The 25631-nt window shown below is 45.1% G+C and overlaps 1 protein-coding gene across 1 annotated transcript in view; it reads right to left on the bottom strand.

Moving 5' to 3' along the window:
• The window catches only part of LOC122935309 (probable cation-transporting ATPase 13A5), a 79376-nt gene that overhangs the window by 10813 nt on the left and 42932 nt on the right, over positions 1 to 25631 (bottom strand). The window contains exons 4-8 of the mRNA XM_044291075.1: positions 25273 to 25343; positions 21430 to 21510; positions 12135 to 12204; positions 11916 to 12050; positions 9094 to 9166 (exon numbers count right to left, since the gene is read on the bottom strand). Coding sequence (XP_044147010.1) covers positions 9094 to 9166; positions 11916 to 12050; positions 12135 to 12204; positions 21430 to 21510; positions 25273 to 25343 — 430 coding nt within the window. The remainder of the gene's footprint in view (positions 1 to 9093; positions 9167 to 11915; positions 12051 to 12134; positions 12205 to 21429; positions 21511 to 25272; positions 25344 to 25631) is intronic.

Raw genomic sequence — 25631 nt, 5'->3', positions numbered from 1 at the left:
AGGAGAAAGTAGTGCCTTTAAGGCCAATTGAATGGAGTATGGTGAGTGGAGTGGAGTTTGTGGTCTACGGTATCAAATGCTGCTGAGAGATCCAGAATAACCAGTGGAGAATAATCTCCATGCCTTTTTGCTGTCAGGAGATCGTTAGACACTTTAGTAAGGGCAGTTTCTGTAAAGTGTAGAGGGCGAAAAGCCGCTTGTAAGGGGCCAAGAAGAAAGTTTGCAGAGAGATAACTTATTAAATGAGAGTAGATGAGACATTCAAGGAGTTTAGATAAGAAGGTTAGAAACAGGTCAGTAGTTAGCAGCACAGATTGGGTCAAGAGATTTTTTTGGTAGTGGGGTTAACTTATAACAGAATGTTTGAAAGAGGACAGAATGATACCAGAAGAGAGAGAGGTTAAATATTGTAGTATGGGGAGTGATGATAGCTGGGGAGAGGGACTGAAGAAGGTGTGAGGGAATAGGATCAGTGCTGCAACACCATAAAACCACTATAATGCCACTCATCATCTCCTCCTCGTGTCTGTTTGACAGTCCCTGAGTAGGGTTGCCCAAACACCTGGAAGTTCAGGTTTGCCGGGTTTGGCCGAACTTCGCCGCAAAGTTCGGGTTCAGGACCCGAACTTGACATGAACTTGACCTCGAACCCCATTGAGGTCAATGGGGACCCGAACTTTGGGGCACTAAAATGGCTCCAAAAAGTCATAGAAAGGGTTAGAGGGCTGCAAAAGGAAGCAAAATAGGGGTAAGAGCAACACAATTGCCCTGAAAACAAATGTGGATAGGTAAATTAATTAAAATAACTTAGAATAAAAAAAAGTTAAAAATAATTATTCTGAACTAGGAGGCGGAGGTTAAAGTGGAGTAGGAGGTTGAGGAGGCATTGGATGTGGCGGTGTAGGTGGAAGAGGTGGTGGAGAAGAAGGCGGTAGCCAACACTATTTTTGTCGTTTTTTGTATAAAAATTTTAATTTTTTATAAATTTGGGAAGACCCCAAAAAATTGGGAAATATAAAAAAGAAAACAAAGAGAAAGTGTGCTGGAGTATAACAATGGCTAGGTTCGGCCAGTATACTTGTCTATTCTGCACAAGGTACAGACGAGTCCTGTGGGATCCATGCCATTTTAATGAACGTGAACTTGTCCACAGGCGGCTACGCTTGTCTGTAATCACCCCTGCCGGACAATACACTGGCCGCAGGGCAGGTCAGCACCTCCAAGGCGTAAAGGGCAAGCTCAGGCCATGTGCCCAATTTGGAGACCCAGTAGTTGAATGGGGCAGACCCATCAGTCAGTAAGTGTAGGCATGTGCATACGTACTGTTCCACCATGTTGCTGAAATGCTGCCTCCTGCTATGACGTTCCATATCAACTGGTGGTGCCGGTTGTTGTGGGGTGCTGACAAAGCTTTTCCACATTTTGGCCATGCTAACCCTCCCTTCTGAGGGGCTGGTAGTGCCCCAGCTGAGTTGGCAACTTTCCTCCTCCTCTGCTTTCGCCTTGTGCTTCCACTGAGCACCCGGTGTCATGTGGGAATGCCATCAGCAGCGTGTCTACCAGCGTGTGCTTGTACTCACGCATCTTCCGATCACACTTCAGTGATGGAATTAAGGACGGCAAGTTGTTCTTGTAGCGGGTATCCAGCAGGGTGGCCACCCAGTAATCAGCACTGGTTAGAATGTGGGCAACTCAGTGGTCGTTGTGCAGGCACTGCAGCATGTAGTCGCTCATGTGTGCCAGACTGCCCAGAGGCAACGACAAGCTGTCCTCTGTGGGAGGTGCATGGTCTGTGTCCTCTGTGTCCCCCCAGCCACGCTCCAGTGATGCCCATGAGCTGCTTTGAACCCTGCTGTGGACACGGTTCCTTCTCCTCATCATCCTCCTCCTCATCCTCCAGAACTGTGCCATGGCTGTACAATTGTGTACCTGGCCTGGTTGGTGCAGGAACCCACCCTCCGAGCCAGTTGTGAATGATTGTCCTGATAACCATGGAAATTATCCCTCTTCCTCCTCCTCTTCCTCCTGTGCTACATCCTCTTCCATCATCGCCCGAAGCGTTTTTTCAAGGAGACACAGAAGTGGGATAGTAACACTGAGAACTACGTAATCGGCATTGGTCATGTTGGTGGAGTACTCGAAACAGCGTGACACGGCACACATGTCCTGCATGGAGGCCCACTCATTGGTGGTGAATTGGTGCTGTTCCGCAGAGTAACTCACCCGTGCATACTACAGCTGAAACTCCACTATCACCTGCTGCTGCTCACACAGTCTGTCCAGAATGTGCAAGGTGGAGTTCACTGAAAGCACGCACAGATGGACTGCACTTTCTGCAGCAGCTCTGACATATTGGGGCAATTTTTCAGGAACCTCTGCACCACCAAATTCAGCACATGCACCAGGCAAGGGATGTGAGTCAAACTGGCTAGGCTGAGAGCTGCTAAGAGATTTCGCCCATTATCGCACATCACCAGGCCGGGCTTGAGGCTCAGTGGCACCAACCACTCTTCGGTCTGTTGTTCCATGCCGGTCCACAGCTCCTGCACAGCGTGGGATTTTTCTCCCAAACACATGAGTTTCAAAACAGCCTGCTGTTGTTTCCCCCTGGCTGTGCTCAAGTTGGTGGTGAAGGTGTTACGCTGACCAGATGAGGAGGTGGTAGAAGAGGAAGCAGAGGAGGAGGAGGCAACAGGAGGCAAAGAGAAACGTCCTGCAATCCTTGGTGGTGGAAGGACATGCTCCAAATTGCTATCCGCCTCAGGCCCAGCTGCCACTGCATTTACCCAGTGTGCAGTTAGGGAGATATAACATCCCTGCCTGTGCTTACTGGTCCACGTATCAGTGGTTATGTGGACCTTGCCACAGATGGCGTTGCGCAGTGCACACCTAATTTTGGCCGCCACTTGGTTGTGCAGGGTGGGGATGGCTCGCCTGAAAAGGTAGTGGCGGCTAGGAACCACGTACTGTGAGACAGCCACCACCAAAAGATTTTTTTAAGAAATATGGTTCGATCTGAATTTATTTGCGGCAAATTTCATTAAAAAAATCGATTTCCTGGCTGCAGAGAGCCTTTATAGTGGTGTAGAACACTGTGCCTTGCAGTAATACTCATAGGGAGTCTACGGTGGTAGTGAAATAATACTGTGAGTCAGTATGACACAGATGACAGGCGTCGCTCTTAGAATCACTGCACACTTCAGTTATTTTGGCAGTCACAGGGGCCAAACAGGGGCCAAAACTGACCAAATAACTCAAGTATGAACTCAGCCTTACAGGTCGATGTTAGTGCCAAGAAGCGCACTCCTTTTACACCGTCGTCAGCTGATTCCACATAGATGTCCACAGAACCTGTTCTATTAAATGCTTATACAAGTAGAGCCCCCCAACAGAGTGGAGAGGGTGTCAGCAGTCATTTGTGTTGACGTCACTGATTATTTTGCCTTTCCTCTAAACCGTCTGAACACTAACCCACCAAAAACGTATCCTGTCTGTTGAGCATCCACCTTCACTCGGTCAGCATTTGGTCAGTAATCCATCAGTATTGCTAATGCAAAAAAAAAATAAACAGGAGTGGATCCAAAACAGAGATGACACGTGAATGGAATATTTGCATGTCTTCTGTGTTTTGTACCCACTCCTGCTTTTGGCTATGTAGGGATTCGCTCTGGTAGGCAGGGAAAGCGGATGCAGTACAGAGGCAAAAACCAGTTTGTAAAGCAAAACTTCTGTGTTTATTCACACATAAGGTATAGCACAAAAGTTTATAAAGCAAGAAAGTCACCTTATCTCCTGGGTGTTAGTTCACACCCTGCTGGCAGTTCTGCCTCGTCAAGTCCATAAGCAGGCTTTAGGAGGCCTGTTTCCCCTACACCCGGGTCTCATACCTCCAACTCGGCACAAGCCTCAGATCCCAACGCAGAGATCCCCTCTGATGATCCCAGCTGTCTTTTAAAGGCAGCTTAGGTGTTGCCAAAACCCCAGACTGGCACCTGAGATCCAGTCCGGTGTTTGACCCCACCTAGCCGCCAATCAGTCCAGCAGCACACACTGGGAGGAAAATACCTGTTTTCCCAGACAATACACTTCATTATGTCACAGCTACCAAATTACAAGCCAATTCTGATGGGACCATACAGGCCATACAGCTGCTACACAGACAGTAGCCGTTGTGCGTCTCAAGGACTGACCCACCGTCTGTTCTACATGTGTGTGCAGGGATGGTACTGCCTTTTTGGCAAAGAAATGACGGCTTGGGACTCTCCACCTCGGCTCGGCACAAGCCATCAGTTCTCTGAAAGGTTCAGAGTCCACCAATTGGAAAGGGAGGGACTGCAGCACCAGCAACTTGGACAGGAGCACATTCAGCTTCTGCGCCGTTGGATGAATGCATGCATACTGTTGTCTCTTAGCAATCGCGTCGGTGATCGATTGCTGACGGAATGACTGATGAGGAGTAGGAGGGCGAGGAGCAGGAGCATCAGGACCAGCAGATGATGGGAAGGACAGACAGCTCCCTTTGGCTGTAGTGGTGGAGCCTTGATTGCCTGAAACCGGGTGCGAGCCACTGGGTGATGTAGCAGTTGTTCCGGCATGCTGGACCACCACATCAGAGCCACAGTTCTCCCAGGCCACTTTATGGTGATGCTGCATATGTTGACGCAGGGCTGTGGTGCCAACATTGACACCATGGCCACGCTTCTCCTTCTGCCCACAGATTCTACTTATGGCCATGTTTACCTCCTCTGGGCGGCTTAACAAAAAACTGCCACACAGCCGAGTAGGTTATTTTACCCCAAACACTACAAACTGACTGACTACTACCGCCGCTACCTCCGTGAACCCATGCATCGCTACTTCCCGGGCAGGTAGGCTCCTGAAGTGGGTTGTCTACCCCAGGCACGCTTGGCTCCCGACCTCCCACTGCTGCCACCCTGCTGACTCCCGGCCACTCTAGTGACTTGCTGGCTCTGCCGCAGCCTCACGGGCATGCTGCCACCCTCTTCTCCCTATTATGATGAAGCCCCTTTGTCACCCGGCTCCCAATTGCGATCGGCTAGATCATCATCGAGTACTGTCTGCACGTCACTGATGTCCTCCTCAACAGTCTCTGAGCAAGGAGCCTGACTGCTCACAACACCAGCTCCCACTCCACTCTTCTCATCACTACTTGCCCGCCTAGTGGAGGAAGCGGCGGATGTCTCCTCCACATCTTGGCTGGGTAGTAGCTGCTGGCTGTCCTCTAGTAGCTCGACCTCGCTGTATAGTGGAGTTGAGCCCACAGCATACAATTCTTCTCTGGCTGAGGGAAGAGAAAAGGAAGGGAGGCAGGTTTAGGACAGATGAGGGCACAGGGCCTGCTCCCGGGCTATGCCAACCAAGGGTTGTGTCTGATGAATCCACTGACTCTTAACTAGGGGTGTCTGATGTCACTTGCGACAAAGTCGAAGATCGAGTCAACTAAAAGAACCGCTAGGTTGCTGGTCACGACACGAACGCTAGCTGAGATCATAACTGGGAGATCAGGCCTCTCAAAGTGACCCCTGCTGCCATGGCCCCTTACTCTGCTGTGACCTCTGCCTGCGCCAGAAACATTTAGGTCTCTGCCACTCTCCTGTGCAGGACTTGCCACTTCTCTGTCTGATCAAATAAGTAAATAAAATAGGAAATTAAAACACCCCAAAAAAGTCTGTAATTTTTTCACTTCACTAATAAGCCCTTTTTTCCCCGACTAATACACACCACAAATGGGCTTTAAAACATATAATTGCACCGCTGAATGGCAAAGAACGACAAATATATATATATTTTTTTTCACTAATACACGCCACAAAAGGTTTTAGTACATATAACTGCACCGCTGAAAGGGCAAATATATTTTACTTTTGCCACTAATACATGACAAAAAGTGCTGTAATTTTAGCACTTCACCACACAACAGCTAATAAGCCCTAATTTTCCGAGTAATACAAGCCAAAAAATGCTTTAGAACATATAACTGTACCGCATTAGGGCAAATAAGACATAGAAATATTTCCTTGTAATAAACTTAAATTAATGACTGTAACACCCCAATAACAAGAACGGTTTGCTGGAATTACAGAGCTGTATAATGGCAATTTGGATCCCCAGTCACTGCAGCAAGGTGTAATAGGATTGTTCCTATTACCCAGGCTGTAACCTCCCCTACTGACCCATGTTCAGCATAAATGCTGTGGAATGATTCCTCCCTATCCTTTCCCTACACCTTGAATAATCTTTCCCTGTACTTGTAAATCATTTTTTTAGCACAATGAAGTTTTTTCTAGCACTGTCCCTGCTGACGTCTCTCCCAGCACTAAGTACACTGGTAAATGGCAGAATCCAAGATGGCTGAGGCTTATTATAGGACTGTAGACATCACAGGGCTGGCTGGCTGTTGATTGGCTTCATGCATGTCATTTTGGATGATTCCTCGTTCCCAGAGTTCGTTGCTCCATGTCCTCACACGTGCAGCAGCAATTTTGTGCAGCGGCAATTTTAGGAAAAAATGTGATTCGTTATCACAATGTGATCAGTATTGCTAATGCAAAAAAAAAAAAAACAGGAGTGGATCCAAAACAGAGATGACACGTGAATGGAATATTTGCATGTCTTCTGTGTTTTGTACCCACTCCTGCTTTTGGCTATGTAGGGATTCGCTCTGGTAGGCAGGGAAAGAGGATGCAGTACAGAGGCAAAAACCAGTTTGCAAAGCAAAACTTCTGTGTTTATTCACACATAAGGTATAGCACAAAACGCAAGTCACTTTGCAGTCTTGGTGTTTCCAAGAATAGTGAAAAAAATTCGTTACCACAAATAGTGAGGAAATTTGTCTTCGGTCCAAATCAAATTTTTCCTGAAATTCGGATTGAATTCCACTTCATCAGCTTCAATTCGCTCATCTCTAGTGGGAACGCCTTTAAGATTTACACTGGCTGACTTTTAAACAGTATTAGCAATCTATTTCCCCTCTGTGACCTCAGTTACTGGCAAAAAAATAGCACAGTTCTGAAGCATAGACAAAATATTGGTGCACAGACACCAGAGTTATGGCATAAATCTGTTGTGAGATTTACAATATACCAAATTTTTACAAGTTTGTGCACCTTAATAGTAAATTTGTCTAATATTAAGACTCTGATTCCTATTCTTAGACAGCGCACAGTTTAATTACATCAGTATTAGTAAATCTAAATTTTTTAAGGGGTTGTTTGTTTACTGAGTGCCTCTTGGGCAAGCCCATCAAGTAAGGCCAGACCTGAGGTTATACTTACTTGATCCCCACCGATAGCTGCAGTGGTGACATGTCTCCCATGCTTCAAGTCAATGGGTCTTGTGACCTGTGTCAAACTGGATGTTGATGTGGGGAGGCCTGAGAGCTGCAGTTACCCAAGGATGATAATTTGTCATGGCACAAGGGGATCAGGTCAACACTACAGTAAGTGACTGTCTGCAGGCAGAATCCAACCATATATTTTCAGCAAGGGAGCACAGCAGAACATTGCAGGCCAGGAGAAGAAGGAGCAGAGAGCCAGTGCCGGGAAGCAGGTAAGTAAACTTCCCTTTACAGGTCCAGCAAAGTTAGGAAAGGGGGAGAGGGTGCCAACCCCCCTCCCGGCATTCTTACACAAACTTTTTAATATGATTTGGAGATCTTTTTACTGATAACTTATCCTCTGGATAGATTATCTGTTTCAGATTGGCTGGAGTCCGACACCCGGGACTTCCAATGATCAGCTGCTTGAGAAGGCACCAGCACTCGCAGTAGCGCAGTGGCCTTCTCTATGCTCACCACTCACAGTGCCACCCATTCACTTCAAAGGTGCTGAGCTGCACCTAGGCCAGTGATGGTGAACCTTTTAGAGACTGAGTACCAAACTGCAACCCAAAACCCACTTATTTATCGCAAAGTGCCAACACAGGAATTTAACCTGAATACTACAGTGCAATATAGATTATCCTCCATGTTTATCATTTAGCTATAACAGCTTGCCTACATTCAGTGTGCTGCCTGTACTTTTTATAGTGCGTCCTGCGCTGATAATGACACACCTTAGACTTTTTCCAGTGCCCACAGAGAGGCCTATGAGTGCCACCTATGGCACCCGTGCCATAGGTTCGACACCACTGGCCTAGACCATGTGACCAATGAACATGATATCTCATGGCCCAGAGAAAGTTATGAGAAGGCAGTGGTGCTACAGCGAGGACTAGTGCCTTCTCAAACAGCTGACTGGCAGGGGTCCCGGGTGTCAGATCCCCACTGATCAGATACTAATGCCCTATCCATAGGATAGATCATCAGTAAAAAGATCTCTGAAAAAAGCTTTAATTAAAATACTGTAAATAGGCTTAAAACTTCTCCATTGGCCATTGGAGACTATAAACGTGTATTGTGCAAAATTGTATGTTCAACGTCCATATGTACTTTTTACAAATTGACTCATTAACATATGTTGAGACACATTACTACGATAATTTACAATAGGTCACTAGGACCACAAATTGTCTCTGGGTTACATATGTTACTAATTGACTATATAAAATATAACATTTATTGCTTGTCTCTAAAATATCTATCTGAAACTGACACTTAAAATTATCAGCTAGGTCTGCACTGCTGCTAGTTCCTGGCTTTATTGAGCGGTGGTGCTGGCTGGGGGGCCGTACGTGATGCTACTTGGCATACTATTTATTCGCATATGGTCCTCTCATGTTCTATAAGAGGACCAGATGCGAATAAATAGTATGCCAAGTAGCATCAAGTATGTCCCCCCAGCCAGCACCACCGCTCAATAAAGCCAGGCACTAGCAGCAGTGCAGACCTAGCTGATAATTTTAAGTGTCAGTTTCAGATAGATATTTTAGAGACAAGCAATAAATGTTATATTTTATATAGTCAATTAGTAACATATGTAACCCAGAGACAATTTGTGGTCCTAGTGACCTATTGTAAATTATCAACGTCCATATGATTACAAATGCACCACAGGTGTTTTTGTATGAAATATTTTTACATGGGTGATGCCCATATTAAGTCATTCTACTTATATTACTTATAAATAATCATACCTTCACCTCTCCGGCAAACATTCACCTTCATGTCATTGTGAGCTTTAACTAAATTGTGAAGCTTTGAAGATTGCTGTAAAATAAAAATACAGGTCACATTTAATCATAAACACTCTTTATATCATCATTACAGCACAAACAGATTCCACAGTGCTGTATACTGATTTACCATCAGCCCCCCCTTCCTATGGAGCTCATGCAGCAAAGTTCACAGTATACTGCAAATGCGTTCATGGTAAATGTATTGTATTGCTTGAGCACAAAGTGAAGCCTGTGCCAGTAGTCCGCACGGGCACAGACTAATGTGTACACTGCGCATCAGGGCAAGTGCAGTGAATAAATTAACTGGTAGGCGGTGCTGGGCTCCAGAACGATGGGCGCGGCTGGGTTCCAACAGATTGTGGGACAACCCCTTGGGCTCCTTAGCAAGGTAATTTACATATCTATAAAATCGCTTTTTGGGAGAATAAAAGACACACAGAGCAGTAATAGTGGGATCATTTAATACAAAACAAGGAGACCGATGGGCACATATAAATATCTCTATAGGGTAAATCCTGGTGACAGAATCCCTTTAGACTTCTTTCACATGGGCGAGTTTTCCGCGCGGGTGCAATGTGTGAGGTAAACGCATTACAACCGCACTGAATGCAGACCCATTCACTTTTATGGGGCTGCGCACATCAGCTGTGATTTTCACGCATCACTTGTGCGTTGCGTGAAAATCGCAGCATGCTCTATATTGTGCATTTTTCACGCAACGCAGGCCACATAGAAGTGAATAGGGCTGCGTGAAAATCGCAAGCATCCACAAGCAAGTGCAGATGCGGTGAGATTTTCATGCACGGTTGCTAGGAGGCGATCGAGATGGGGACCGATCTTTATTAATTTCCCTTATAACATGGTCTTAAGGGAAAATAATAGCATTCTTAATACAGAGTGCTTAGTAAAATAGGGATGGAGGGGTTAAAAAAAAATATTAATAATTTAACTCGCCTCATCCACTTGTTCACGCAGCCGGCTCTCCTTCTGTCTTCTTCTTTGATGATCTGTGATTAAAAGGACCTGTGGTGACGTCACTGTGCTCATCACATGGTCCATCACATGATCAATCACCATGGTGATGGATCATGTGATGGACCATGTGATGAGCGCAGTGGCGTCACCACAGGTCCTTTTCCTCAAAGAAGAAGAAAGAAGAAAAGCCGGGCTGCGCGAACAAGTGGATCAAAATGAGAAAATGTGAAGCTGACAGGTCAGCTTATGGTGGACGTGGATCCACCCAGAATAGATCCAGAACACCTACAGAAAGTGGACCAGATGTCAGCGAGGTGTAGAGAAAGACCGCTAGAAGTAACCAGTCTTCAAAGTACTTATAAATTCTGAGGTGCCTGAGCACACAGCGGAAACATAGATAAGCAACCTGTCCAAAGAATGTAGCAGAAGAAATATGCATGACTGGCTTTGAGAGGGATGACTTCAGGGTTGCAATATATTCTTTAAAAGTACAGTAGTACATCGCATATCTGGATGTCCAAGTCAGAGTCAGCTAGTGAAGGGAAGAGTAAGGAGGATTGCTCTATCTACTTTTTGGCCGATTGATACTTGTGTAGTGGTGAGAACTGTGGCATCTGAGGATACTCAATTTCTGTTTAACATTAGCTGGTTTATTGCAGGTAAAAAATACTGTTTTGCTTCGGGACTGTCTCATTGTTTCTGCACTACATTTACACTGCAAGGTGTTTGTGTCACAACAACAGGGACCCTCCCTTGCATCGTAAAACTTTTAACACCAAGAGCACCTCAATCACCATCAGGCAGGATAATCCCAAGATCCAGAGTGTGCCCCGAAGGGAAGAACCGATGCGCTCTTCCCATCAATGCATAAGCCCATGGACTGGGAGCTAGAAAATTGTGAGTATAACTACTACTACAACCATCCGGCCACATCTGCACTCATGAACACCCCTATAGCATGCTGCACTCACAATCACCAAATTTAATTGAACTTCAGTTGACCTAACACAAGCTGCAGGAGAACATACAAATCTAGGTGTTGCTCTTGTTTGTCTTTTACCCTGGAGTCCCAAGTGATGCAAAGCGATAGAACTAACCAATCTAATTTTAGGGAGAAAATACAAATTCAGAGGTTTCCCATGGTCAAATTTAATCTAGTACCGCAGTGCTACAATACAGCAGTACTAATCACCAAGCCTTCATGTTTGCCCAGCTGATTACAAAAAAATCAAGGCTACCATTCACAAGTTGGACTGGAATCCACCATGTATCTCCTCAACACAAATCCAAAGCTGAGCCCTTGGATAGCTGTAATTCAATTGGACTAAGCTTCGTGTGTTTTTCCACCTGTCACTGTTCTACTGTAGAATTCTGCTCTGCCACATAGCCAAAATCCGAGATAAACGTTTTTAAATACATATGCAGAAGGTCCCAGAAATTCCATTCACATGCATGTAACGTGAATTTCACCAATTTAGGGCTTGTTCAGACCGTGTGAAGCCCGTGCCTGTGCTGTGGACCGCAAATTGCTGTCCGCAATGCACGGGCAAAGTTCATGGGGCAGCCGCATGGGGATCGCAGACCCATTCACTTGAATGGGTCCGCAATCCGTCCGTTCCTCTAAAAGATAGAGCAAGTTCGGTCCGCAATACGGCAACGGGCAGCACACATTCGTGTGAATGAGCACTTAGGCAGGGAATCCATGCTGAAATCTTTATAATATCTGACACTTAAGAACACAGTCTCATCTGGATTTGCATAAACATTGTTGCTTTTCTGATGCACAATAATTAATAATATTATACCTGTCTTAGTTCCATGAGAGATAAAGTGATCGTGCAAATACACAAAAGGAGGATGGCAATCGCATAACCCAAGTACCCTTCAGCCAGCCATAGGACCACAGTAAAGAACTGATATATGTAGAATAAATTTAGCACCTGTGAATGACAGAAATAATATTAATTTCTGTAAACCTTCTGTTAATAAAATTCAGTCCTAAAGTATAATTGATGTAGACATACTTTATTAATGAATAATTTCCAGAGAGGAGCCACTTCAACTTCAATAGTGTTATTTCCACATATTAGTCTCCTGTAAGAATTCAGAAACGTTATTGTGTTTACGAAAATATTAATTCTCTGAATTGACTGTAATTTATCCACTTTTTACTTTTTTTTAAAGGGGTTGTCCGAAATCATAAAAAATTGGGCAAAGGAAAACAATGTGATAAAATAACAAAAGTTATTTTATACTTTATACTCATCTGTTAGATCTCCCACCTCCTTAGTGCTCCTTGACAGTCCTTATTTACCTGGTTGCAGTCATGACATGCTAGTCCAGCTAGTGACTGGTACAGCAGGTGGCGTGCCTAGGTTGCTTGGCACCCGGGACGGATCCTTTCTCTGGCACCCCCCCTAATACTTAAAAAAAATTGTACCCCCTGTAGGGATTTGCTCTGGTAGGCAGGGTAAGCGGACGCAATACAGAGGCAAGACCACGGTTGAAAAAACAAAAGTCTAGTGTTTATTCACACAGAGAAGGCAGAAAAGAAAAACAATGCTTTACAGGGTCCTGGTGTTAGTTCACACAGAAAGAGCTCCCAAAATAACATAAATCACCTGGCAGGCCACAGCAGGCTATAGGGCGCCTGACTCCCAGCAGGCGGCTCTCATTCAGCTCTCAGCCTTGCAGTATGGCGGATCTTCTCAGCTCCCCAAAACACAGCGCTTCCACAGCTCCACTATCACTTGGAGCATCATACCACACCCAGCTGAGCTGCTGGCTGGGTTTTTAAACCCAGCCCAAAACCTGGCCTGGACGTGGTGAACAGCCACCCACCCTGCTCTTTGACTGCTCCCAATAAGAACCGGCCCAGATTGGCTTTAAAGCCACACTAAGTAAAACAGTGTCAGCGAGCACTAGCTGCCGCTAAAACACAAAATTACCGGTTCTTATCTCACCGAGGCCAGAAACCTTGGTGATACGTACCTTCCGTCAATGACAGACCCTTGCACCTTCCTACATACCTCCCCCCTTTTTTTAACCATGAGGGGGTAAACACACGCAAAACAGTGTACTCGTTTCTCTGTAACCGGCCTGCCCTGTGTTCTACTGTGAACTTAAAGTTTTGCAGAGAATAGAATCACTGCTGGAGTGAGCTTAGGGCTAAGGAAGACAACAAGATGCTCCTCCCCGTTGATTTCCTGAGACAGTACCGCACCGAGGCCTACTTCGGAGGCATCAGTCTGTACCACAAATTCCCTCTTGAAGTCGGGCGTCACCAAAATCGGGGACCCACACAGGGCCAACTTCAAAGTGGAGAAAGCCTCTTCCGCCTGGTCATTCCAGTGGACTATCATGGACTTCCATCCTTTTAAGAGCCCTATCAATGGAGCCGCTAAAGTGGCAAAATAGGGGACAAACCTCATGTAATAGCCCACCATTCCCAGGAACGACTTTACTTGTTTAGAGGTGGCAGGTCGGGCCAATTCCATATCGCCTTTATTTTGCTTACTTGGGGTTTGTTGACTCCGTGCCCAATGACATACCCAAGGTATTTAGTCTCCTCTAATCCTATTGCACATCTATTTGGGTTAGCTGTTAGTCCAGCCTTTTGAAGGGAGTCCACTACGGCCTGTACTTTGGGCAGGTGAATTTCCCAGTCGGTACTGTGAATTATAATATCGTCCAGGTAAGCCGAGGCGTACTGCAGATGTGGACAATATCCATTAGACATTGGAAAGTGGAGGGGGCGCCATGCAGGCCAAAGGGTAACACCTTACATTGGTACAGCCCCTCTGGCGTAATGAGGGCAGTTTTCTCTTTGGCAGCCTCTGTCAAGGGAACCTGCCAGTACCCTTTGGTGAGGTCCGAAACAGAAAAATACCTGGCTTGGCCTAAACTCTCAATAAGTTCATCTACCTGAGGCATGGGATATGCATCGAACTTAGATATTTTGTTTAATTTCCCGAAAATCGTTACAAAATCATAATGTCCTGTTTGGCTTGGGAATTAAGACTAGGGTTAAGCGAACCCGAACTGTAAAGCGCTGTGCTTAGTGTAGGGAGAGGATGCTGCTGCTGTGAGGGAGAGAATAGGACAGAATGTTTATTCAGAACTCCAATTGAACTCAGCAATCTACATAGATTTAGTTGTGTGGGTGCAGTGCACAATCTTTTTACCCTGCCCTGAGCCCAGTGACACAGAAAAATAACTTTTATCCGTCTGTTAGTTAGGTGGGCGGCGGCGGCCATTTTATGCAAGCTCAGTGCTCCAGCACTGCATATGTGCTTTTGTGACATTCAAATCCAAGCTTGAAATACTGCAATAATAATCTGGTTTTAAAAAAACATCCTTTTTTTGACAAAAACCTACATCTGGTGCCTTTGCAGCATTAATCAGTGTGCAATTTAAGCTCGAAATACAGCTGTAATTTTTGGGTTTTTTAAAAACACCCTTTTTAGGTAAAATACACAATTTTACAGCCCTTGCTGCATCTGCACGTGTGAAATTCAAGCGTTATATACTGCTGTCATATTCTGTTAGTAAAAAAACACCCATTTTGGTCATAAAAATAAATTTTGCAGCCTTTGCTGCATATGTCATTGTGAGATACACCCTTTAAATACTGTTGTTTTATTCAACAATAAAAAAACACCCATTTTGGGCAAAATACTTAAAGCATAACTGTCATATTTTTTTGGGGGGGAGTATTGGATTGTGGTGATTAATATCTCCTTGGTGGCCCTATTTAAACTTTTCACTGTGTATTCAATTACCCCTTAATTCCACAGTTTTGTTCCCTGTACTGCCTACTTTTACCTGTGCTTAAAATAGGGTTGCTAGGCATGGTCGGTCTATTTGTTGAAGGACGGAGGACGCTGCGTGCAAGGTCAGATTACTGACAGCCAGGGACTGTAAGTAAATGATTAAAGCCAGGTCCTCCCCAGCAGCTGATAACAGTGCCTGGGCTGTGTACACTTCTCCCTGTCCCTGCGCTTGGCAGACGCTCCCTCACTCAGCAGACTGGGACAATGCAGAGTCGAAGCAGCGCAGACCAGGGAAAGGAGATCTGCCATCTGCTCAGTGTATAAATGAAAGCAACATGTGGTAAGAGGACCCCTTTGTGCTGCAGGAAATTAACCCTTTAGGGGGGAGGTCTCTGGTTACTGACACTTTTGGGGGGCTATAGCTACAGGGCAGGCGGGATTAGCCTCAGGGTGAGGGCAGTGGCGGCCATCTTAACTGAATAGTGAAATTGCAGTTTTATGCAGACTGGTTGCTAAGGTCTGAATCTTATTAAATATGGGGTAAGTCAGTCTAATAGTAACGGATTCTGGAATATCATGTTATTAGTAACTACATATATGAAAATTGAAATTAGGGTCTAAATGTGACAGTTATCCTTTAAAATTGCAGCCCTTGCTGCATCTGTGATTGTTAAAAACAAGTTTGAAATACTTTAATAATTTTGTGGCTTTAAAAACACTCATCTTGGGCCTCAGCCGCATTAGTCAGTGTGCAATTTAAGCTAGAAATACAGCTATAATTTTCTGGGTTTTAAAAAAACACCCTTTTTGGGCAAAATACACCATTTTACAGCCCTTGCTGCATCTGCACGTGTGAAATTAAAGCGTTATATACTGCTGTCATATTCTGTTAGTAAAAAAACACCTATTTTGGGCAAAAAACTTAATTTTGCACCTTTGCTGCATATGTCATTGTGAGATTCACGCTTTGCATACTGTTGCTTTATTCTGCAATAAAAAAAACACCCATTTTGGGCAAAAAACTAAATTTTGCAGCCTTTGCTGTATATGTCATTGTGAGATACACTCTTTAGATACTGTGGTTCTATTCTGTTATAAAAAAAAAACACCCATTTTGGTCAAAAAACTTAATTTTGCAGACTTTTCTGCATATGTCCTTGTGAGATACACCCTTTAGATACCGTAGTTCTATTCTGCTATTAAAAAAACACCCACTTTGGGCAAAAAACTTAAGCTTACAGCCTTTGCTGCATATGTCATTGTGAGATACACCATTTAGATATTGTGGTTCTATTCTGCTATTGGAAAAACACCCATTTTGGGGGAAAAAAACTTAATTTTGCAGCCTTTGCTGCATATGTCATTGTGAGATATACCCTTTAGATACTGTGGTTCTATTCTGCTATTAAAAAAACACCCATCTTGGGCAAAAATCTTTAATCACGGCCTAGTCTGCATCTGTACATGTGAGATACACACTTTAGACACGGTGGTTCTATTCTGCTATTTAAAAAAAAACACCCATTTTGGGCAAAAATCTTTAATTGTGGCCTAGTCTGCATCTGTACGTGTGAGATACACCCTTTACATACTGTGGTTATATTCTGCTATTAGAAAAACAACCATTTTGGGCAAGATCCTAAATGTAATAAATATGAGGAGAGCTTCAAATAAGGGAAGTGGCCCAGGTTGTGGTGTTGCTGATGGAGCTCCTGATGCAGGGAGAGGACGTGGTCGATCTGTGCCAGCTACATGCACAAGTGAAACACCTTCCTCAGGTGCGAGTAGGCGCCAGAACCTGCAGCTGTATTTGGTCGGGCCTAATGCGGCTCTACGAATGGTGAGGCCAGAACAAGTACAGGCAATAGTAGATTGGGTTGCTGACAGTGCCTCCAGTTCCTTGACATTGTCTCCCACCAAGTCTCCTGCTGAAAGACCACAGTTGGCACCTGCAGCCGATGTCCATCAATCTTTTACCTCACCCCCTTGCAAATCAGCCAAGCAGTCTGAGCCCTAAGTCATGCAGCAGTCTCTTCTGCTTTTTGAGGACTCTGTTAGCAGGGTTTCCCAAGGCCATCCACCTAGCCCTGCCCCAGAAGTGGAAGAGATTGAGTGCACCGATGCCCAACCACTTATGTTTCAAGATGAGTACATGGGAGGACCATCGCAGCACGTGTCGGATGTTGAGAAAACACGGGTGCCAACTGCTGTGGCGTTCGAAAGTGTGCAGACCGACAAGGAGGGCAGGGGTGAAGACTGGGTGGAAGATGATGTGGAGGATGATGAGGTCCTCGACCCCACATGTCAAGGTCATGCGAGTGACCTGTGTAGTTCAGAAGAATAGGCAGTGGTCGCACAGAGCCACCAGCACAGAAGAAGAGGGAGCAGGGTGCAAAAGCGGATCAGCCCTCCCCTAGATAGTACGCCTGCTACTGTCCACCACAGCAAGGTATCGAGCACACCAAAGCCAGCTCCAAGGAGTTCCATGGCGTGGCAGTTCTTCAGACATTGTGCTGACGACAAGACACAAGTGGTTTGCACGCTGTGCAATCAGAGCCTGAAGCGAGGCATAAATGTTCTCAACCTGAGCACAACCTGCATGACCAGGCATCTAAGTGCAAAGCACGAGCTGCAGTGGAGTAGACACTTCAAAAACCAAGAAAGATCTTAGGCTCCTCCTGCTTCCTCTTCTGCTGCAGTCTAGGCCTCTTCCTCCACCTCTGGAGTGACAGTGCCACCTGCCACCCCGCAAACAGAGGATCTGCCAACAACACCACCATCTGGGTCACCAAGCATCTCCACAATGTCCCACCGAAGCGTTCAGCTCTCCATCTCCCAAACACTGGAGTGGAAGAGGAAGTACCCCCCTACCCACCCACGATCCCAGGCCCTGAATGCCAGCATGTCTAAATTACTGGCATTTGAAATGCTGTCATTCTTATGGCTTTACGTCGTGCCCAGCCACCACTATTTTTCCAGGCGTGCCATCCCTTCCCTGCACAACCAAGTGGGGGACAAAATCAGGTGTGCACTGCCATCTGTGGCAAGGTCCACCTCACTATGGATACATGGACCAGTAAGCACGGTCATGGATGTTATATCTCCATAACAGCACACTGGGTAAATGCAGTGGCGGCTGGGCCTGAGGCGGATAGCAGTTTGGCGCATGTCCTTCCACCACTGAGGATTGCAGGGCGCTTCAGTTTGCCTCCTGTAGCTTCCTCCTCCTACTCTGCTTCCTCATCCTATATTGCCTCCTCATCCGGTCAGCGTAACACCTTCACCACCAACTTCAGCACAGCCAGGGGTAAACGACAGCAGGCAGTTTTAAAACTTATCTGTTTGGGGGACAAACCCCACACCGCGCAGGAGCTGTGGACGGGCCTTGAACAACAGACCGATGAGTGGTTGGTGCCAGTGAGCCTCAAGCCCGGCCTGGTAGTGTGCGATAATGGGCGAAATCTCGTAGCAGCTCTGGGACTAGCCGGTTTGACGCACATCCCTTGCATGGTGCATGTGCTGAATTTGATGGTGCAGAGATTCCTTAAAAATGACCCCTATATGTCAGAGCTGCTGCATAAAGTGTGGGCCGTTTGTTCTCGCTTTCGGCGTTCTCACCCTGCAGCTGCTCGCCTATCAGCGCTGCAGCTTAACTTCGGCCTTCCCGCTCATCGCCTCATATGCAACGTGCCCACAAGGTGGAACTCCACCTTGCACATGCTGGCCAGACTGTGCGAGCAGCAGCAGGCGATATTGAAGTTTCAGCTGCAGCACACATGGGTGAGTTGCTCTGCTGAACAGCACCACTTCACCACCAATGACTGGCCCTCCATGCGAGACCTGTGTTCCTTGTTGCGCTGTTTCGAGTACTCAACCAACATGGCCAATGCCGATAACGCCGTTCTCCGTGTTACTATCCCAATTCTATGCCTCCTTGAAAAAACGCTGCTGGCGATGATGGAAGAGGATGTGGCACAGGAGGAGGAGGAAGAGAGATCATTTCGTAGGTCATTCACAAGTGGCTCCGAAGGTGAGTTCCTGCACCCACAAACGCCAGGTGCACAATTGTCCAGCCAGGGCACAGTTCTCGAGGATGACGAGGTGGAGGATGAGGTGGAGGAGGAGGGACCGTGTTCACAGCAGGGTGGCACCCAGACCAGCTCATGGCCATCACTGGTGCATGGCTGGGGGGATACAGAGGACACAGACGATACACCTCCCACAGAGGACAGCTTTTCGTTGTCTCTGAGCAGCCTGGCACGCATGAGCGATTACATGCTGCAGTGTCTCCGCAATGACCGCCCAGTTGCCCACATTCTAACTTGTGCTGATTACTGGATGGCCACGCTGCTGGATCCCCATTACAAGGACAACGTACCGTCCTTAATTCCCTCACTGGAGCGTGATCGTAAGATGCGCGAGTACAAGCGCACGCTGGTAGACGCGCTGCTGGTGGCATTCCCACCTGACAGAGGGGGCACAGTGGAAGCACAAGGCGAAGGCAGAGGAGGAGGAAGAGGTCGCCAACCCAGCTGGGGCACCGCCAGCCCCTCAGAAGCCAGAGTTAGCATGGCCGAAATGTGGAAAAGCTCTGTCAGCACGCCACAACAGCCAGCACCACCAGCTGATATGGAACGTCTTAGCAGGAGGCAGCATTTCAGCAACATGGTGGAGTAGTATGCGTGCACACGCCTACACGTACTGAATGACGGGTCTGCCCTCTTCAGCTTCTGGGTCTCCAAATTTGGCACATGGCCTGAGTTTGCGCTTTACGTATGCCTTGGAGGTGCTGGCCTGCCCTGGAGCCAGTGTATTATCTGAACGTGTGTTTAGCACGGCAGTGGGCTTTATCACAGACAAGCTCAGCCGCCTGTCCACAGCCAATGTGGACAAGCTCACGTTCATTAAAATGAACCAGGCATGGATCCTACAGGACTTGTCCGTACCTTGTGCAGAACTTGCATTGACAGCATGTACAGTTGCGAGAAAAAGTATGTGAACCCTTTGGAATGATATGGATTTCTGCACAAATTGGTCATAAAATGTGATCGGATCTTCATCTAAGTCACAACAATAGACAATCACAGTCTGCTTAAACTAACAACACACAAAGAATTAAATGTTACCATGTTTTTATTGAACACACCATGCAGGTGGAAAAAGTATGTGAACCCTTAGACTAATGACATCTCCAAGAGCTAATTGGAGTGAGGTGTCAGCCAACTGGAGTCCAATCAATGAGATAAGATTGGAGGTGTTGGTTACAGCTGCCCTGCCCTATAAAAAACACACACCAGTTCTGGGTTTGCTTTTCACAAGAATCATTGCCTGATGTGAATGATGTCTCGCACAAAAGCGCTCTCAGAAGACCTACGATTAAGAATTGTTGACTTGCATAAAGCTAGAAAGGGTTATAAAAGTATCTCCAAAAGCCTTGCTGTTCATCAGTCCACGGTAAGACAAATTGTCTATAAATGGAGAAAGCTCAGCACTGCTGCTACTCTCCCTAGGAGTGGCCATCCATTTTAAAGTAGCTGTGTTCCAAATGGCTATTGTATATGCTTAACTGTGCAGAGAAAGTGCTGGCATTTTCTTCTTATTTTTGGAGCAACTTGCATTCTTTGTGCCATTTTTTTCTGGTGTTTTTTTCACACAGTGTGGCTTAGCACTGGCATTTTTTTTTTAGGTTTTTCCCCTATAGAGGAGGTTTTGTCAAAATTCCTGAAAATGCCAAGAGCTTCAGCATGCTGCATTCTTGTAAAAAAGCAAAAAGACAAAAACAGCAACCAATAAATGCCAAAAAAGGTAAGAAAAAAACCTGGGTGAAAGCAGCCTAAAGGATATTTTTTCAGGAGGTATATATAATACAACACCATATGAAATGTTGCATTGTTGATTATTAGACCTGTAAAGGGGTTGCCCCATATCAGCCTTATACCCTCAAGACTTAAATAACCAGAATAAGCAATAGCCTGGAGTGGCAGGAGTTAAAAGCTATGCTGTTTCAATAACTCTCATTCACTGATATGGGTAATGCGAAAACAGCAGAGAACTGGCGGTTTTGCCATTTCCATAAGCCGGACTTCCCTGGCTGGTTCTTACTGTGGCTATTTCCATCTTGGTCATGAAAGGCTGAGATGGGGCAACACCTTGAATCAATAAAGAGGTTTTCTCATTAAGACAACTTGTTACCTATCCTATCTAATTCCCTATAGGGTAGGAGATAAGCGTCCGACCATCAGGAGTGTGACTGTTTGAAGGGAGAGACTGCCATGCAAGTTTGCTGACATTCCTTTCACCATTATGGTGCTGCCGGAGATAACCAGACACTTATACTCCACTACCTCCAGGAGTCCCATAGAAAGAAATGGAGCAGCAGACAAGCATGCTTGTCTGCTGCTCCATTCATACGGGCAGCACAAACCCATGTTCCCATAATAGGTATGGACCACAGCAGTTAGAACCCAGCCAATCAGACAGTTATGCCTATCCTGTGAATAGGGGAGAAGTTGTATTAATGGTACAACCCCTTTAAAGTACTGCTTACCTGATATCTTGTTCTTCTTTTTGCAGACCAGATCCATACTTTGCATGTATGCTATAACAAGAGTGCTCCTCCTCTAAGGTTCTGAAATAAAAAAAAAAGTGCAAAAGGAGTTATGTTAGATGGATAGATAGATAGATAGATAGATAATAGGTAGATCCATAGATATGAGATAGATAGATAGATAGATAGATAGATAGATAGCGGATTCTTTGTTGTCCCATTATGAAACCATCATAGCAAAGCAGTATAAGTACTGTAAATAAGAGAGATGAGCAAACTTTCGCTACGGTCCCAAATTGATTCATCGCATATCGAAGTTGCTCTAATTGCCCTGAAGATTGGTATATAACACCCTCTAGTCTCATAGGATTCTGATTTTTTTTATAAAAACATGTTATCGATTTTTGCTAATTTGTTTAAGAATTTCTGTTCTTTCTCTCCTCCCCCATTCTACTTTTAAGCTCCTCAGTGCAATTATGGTGTTAATAAACAGCGTGTTTAATAACACACTATGCTGTCACATGTGTAAGCTTTCATTAGAAAACTTTCAAAAATGATTCTTATCAGGGGCAGATGGTGTTTAAACACACAGTGTTATGGGGAAAAAACTATGCCTTAATGGGGGCAAAATGACATACATTTATGTACATTGTCAGAAGAAAGAGTGACTTGTTCAGAACAAGCCTGGAAATATTCTCCATTTTAATTGGGAGCAGCAGTATATTGTGAATGTGGCCTTAATAGTAACAGCAGCAGTAGCAGCACAGCATGCAACAGTAGATGTGTGTGTGGCTATTTAGTGGTAGTAGTAGTAGTGGCAGCTGTGTAGCGGTAATGGTAGTGGTAGTAGGGGAAATGGAAGTGACAGTAAAGGATTAGCAGCAGCTGTGGTGGTGGTGGCAGAAGCAGCCATATGGTACAGAACATGATGGAAGCCAGGCAGACAGTGTGCCCGAGTACATGTTCTTTTCAGCTCCACCCTGACTGGGATGATTGGTCATTGTGGCCAGCGTGGTCATCATTATCCTCCTGCTCCTCCACCACCAACTCTTCCTCCTCTGGTGGCAGCTCCTCATCCTACTTCTCCATATAACTTTTTCTATATGGGTCCCCAACAGCCACAAGGTGGCCAGTAAAATGTATAAGCTGTTCTTTTTATGCCTTCCCTTGTTGCATCAGGGTGATCATCTCTAACATGGCATGGCAGTGCTTCACTTTACACATATGATAGAAGAGACGGTGAGTGGGAGCAGCTTGTTTCTGCAGTGCTGCCTCGCTAAAAAAAAACTTTAACACAGTGGGCTGTGAAAGACATGTAACAGTTACTCCAGGTGTCCACAGTGGCGTGCACCTTGCCCCACAGTTCTCCACCACCTTACAGTACAAAGAGGAGATGGCTTTTTTGGAGAAATAATGCTGGCTAGGTATCTTCCAGTGAGGCTGAGTGTATTCCATCAGCTCCCTAAAGGCAGCAGAATCCACTAAGTTGTATGGCAGAGTCTGCACCACCTTCAACTTGGCCACTTGGGAGTTAAGCTTGCACACCAGTGAATTGCTGGGCATGTTGTTTCTTGGTCATACGTTCCATTATCGATGGCTGGTGAGAGAATGAAGTAGGAGTAGAAGTACTCTGGGTAGGAGAAGCAGTAAGTGATGATGACAAAGGTACTGTACGTGGATGTGGCCTGGCTGCTGCAAAGGAGACCAGGAGAAGGAGGGCATTCTTGTTCTGCTAGCTGGTCACCCACTGTTTATTTTAATCCTTCAGATCTGGCACACAGCAATGCTTTTGTCTTCCGGCACTGTGGAGAAAAACTGCCAGATGGGAAATACTCACACAGAACTAGTGGCAGCCGAGTTTAGATTTGGTCTGGCATGTTTTAATGCTGGACCCATGAACATAATTCTCTTATTTTGCTTCTCTTAAAGGGAACGGGTCACCGGGATTTTGGGTATAGAGCTGAGGACAGGGGTTGCTAGATGGCCGGTAGCACATACGCAATACCCAGTCCCCATAGCTCTGTGTGTTTTTATTGTGTAAACAAAACGATTTGATACATATGCAAATTAACCTGAGATGAGTCCTGTCCCTGACTCATCTCACATACAGGACTCATCTCAGGGACAGGACTCATCTCAGGTTAATTTGCATATGTATCAAATCTTTTTTTTTACACAATAAAAGCACACAGAGCTATGGGGACTGGGTATTTTGGATGTGCTAGCGGCCATCTAGCAACCCGTGTCCTCAGCTCTATACCCAAAATCCAGGTGACAGGTTCCCTTTAACGAGAGCACTAAAACTAGTATTCATATGCCCAGTAACACTATTTAAAGTGACAGTGTCTCATTATTGGCTATTTATGGCACTTGGCAAAATATTCTTTAGTTATGGATTTCATTAGCCTACTGTTGGGATTTATTGGCAGTTTTTTCTATATTTGATCTTGTAGTTACCTATATTTATTGTGGGATTTTAATTGACTTTCAATAAAATATTTTATGGGAATAATTTACGCTACATTTTTTGACCACCAATAAAGCAATGTGGTGATTGTTGTGAAATCTTTTTGAACTATGTATGACACCAACTTGCCTGTCCGAGCTTCAGCGCTGTAGTCCGGGACTCGGACACTGCAGCGCGGTGCCAGATGTGCTGTCATGCCATGCCCATTGGTGACTCTGTGTTTAGGCCACGCCCCTCTCATGGCTCTTTGGCCTCGCCCCCTTAGGTCACACCTGAGCTACTCCCCCGGTGATGTCAGCGCTCAGGTGATTAGCTCCCTATTTAAGGCAGCAACTAGCAATCACCTTTGCCAGTTATAGGTTTTCCTTGCTGTGCTCTGCTACCCGTGTGTATCGAACTGTTGCTTTTGGATTTGACTTCGGCTATACCTTGACCTGTCTCTTGTTATGGTTCCCTCCTTTCGCTTGGTTATTCTGTTGGTATCGATCTCCTGGTTTGACTGTTTCTGTCTCGACTTCCTTTGGCGTTTGTTTGTGTGTCCTGTGTGTGAACAGGTACCTGCGGTTCTGCGGGCACTTGGATTGTATCTCTGCACTTACCAGTATAGGGAACGTCGACCAGTTGTGGACTTTTTGCCTAGGACTTGTTCTACAAGTAGGCAGGGTCAGTGGGCTGGGTACAAGTTAAGGCTCACTGTGTGTGTGCGTGTCCCTGACTACGGCCATGACAATGTATGTGTTTAATATCACTGTCTCAACAGTGAACTTTGTTCACTATACAACACACAGAGGGTGCAAAAATTTGTCTGCTACAACCAATATAACGATGCAGTTTTTGCGTAAAATTTCATGGTACTATGTATGCATTTACTATCCCTGTTTCAACAATTTAATTTTTGTACTGTGAAACGCATAGTGCTATGCAATAATGCTTTCAGTTAACACCAATATAACAATGTCATTATCACTATAAAATGCTTTTGCTATAATGCAAATTCCAAAAAATCTACATAACTATATATTTTTAATCTTTCCCTATATTATCCCTATAGTATCTCTATCACACTATAGTAGTTACTTCTGACTCTGTAAAATCTGTAATCATTTTCATGTCAGACACTACCACACACAGTCCTGAGCCAATCAGGGCAAGCTCTCCCGCCACTTCCTCCCAGTGTCATGTGATCCTACATCTTCTTCCTCTGTCATGTTTTTCCCAGCCAATATTAACAGTAAAATGGCGCTGGGTGACATTTTTACGAGATTCCTCCAAAGCAAATCGCAAAAGCTTTTTTCTTAATTTTTTTAACAACTTTGATTTGTTTAGAATCAATTCACTCATCCTTAATAATTAATCACATAAATAAACTACTGTACCCAGCTTTCTCAAATTTCTTTTTAGAGTGATCCCAGACATATCTAATTTTCTGCACCCGTAGGAACTTTACCTGTAAAGAGAGATGAGTCTTAAAAATATAGTTGAAAATAAATGTGCATAAATAAATTCTTCAGTGGCTATTTTTGCATATAAACCATCAGGACATTGGCCTTTATTTACCAGAATTCTGGTGTACATTAAGTTGTGCATTTTTTGTTTTTGCTTTTGTGCAAATATATTTAAACTAATTTGAGGCAAAAAGAATAGATTGGCAGATACATTTCAATTGACTCTAGAAAAGGGGCCACGGTTTTATCCAGATATAAAAAAAAGTGCACATTTTCTTGCACAAAATAAT

The sequence above is a fragment of the Bufo gargarizans genome, chromosome 4 (assembly GCF_014858855.1).
Source record: "Bufo gargarizans isolate SCDJY-AF-19 chromosome 4, ASM1485885v1, whole genome shotgun sequence".
Lineage (NCBI taxonomy): Eukaryota > Metazoa > Chordata > Amphibia > Anura > Bufonidae > Bufo > Bufo gargarizans.
The sequence above is the reverse complement of the archived record's forward strand: the minus strand, read 5'-3'. Positions and strand labels throughout refer to the sequence as shown.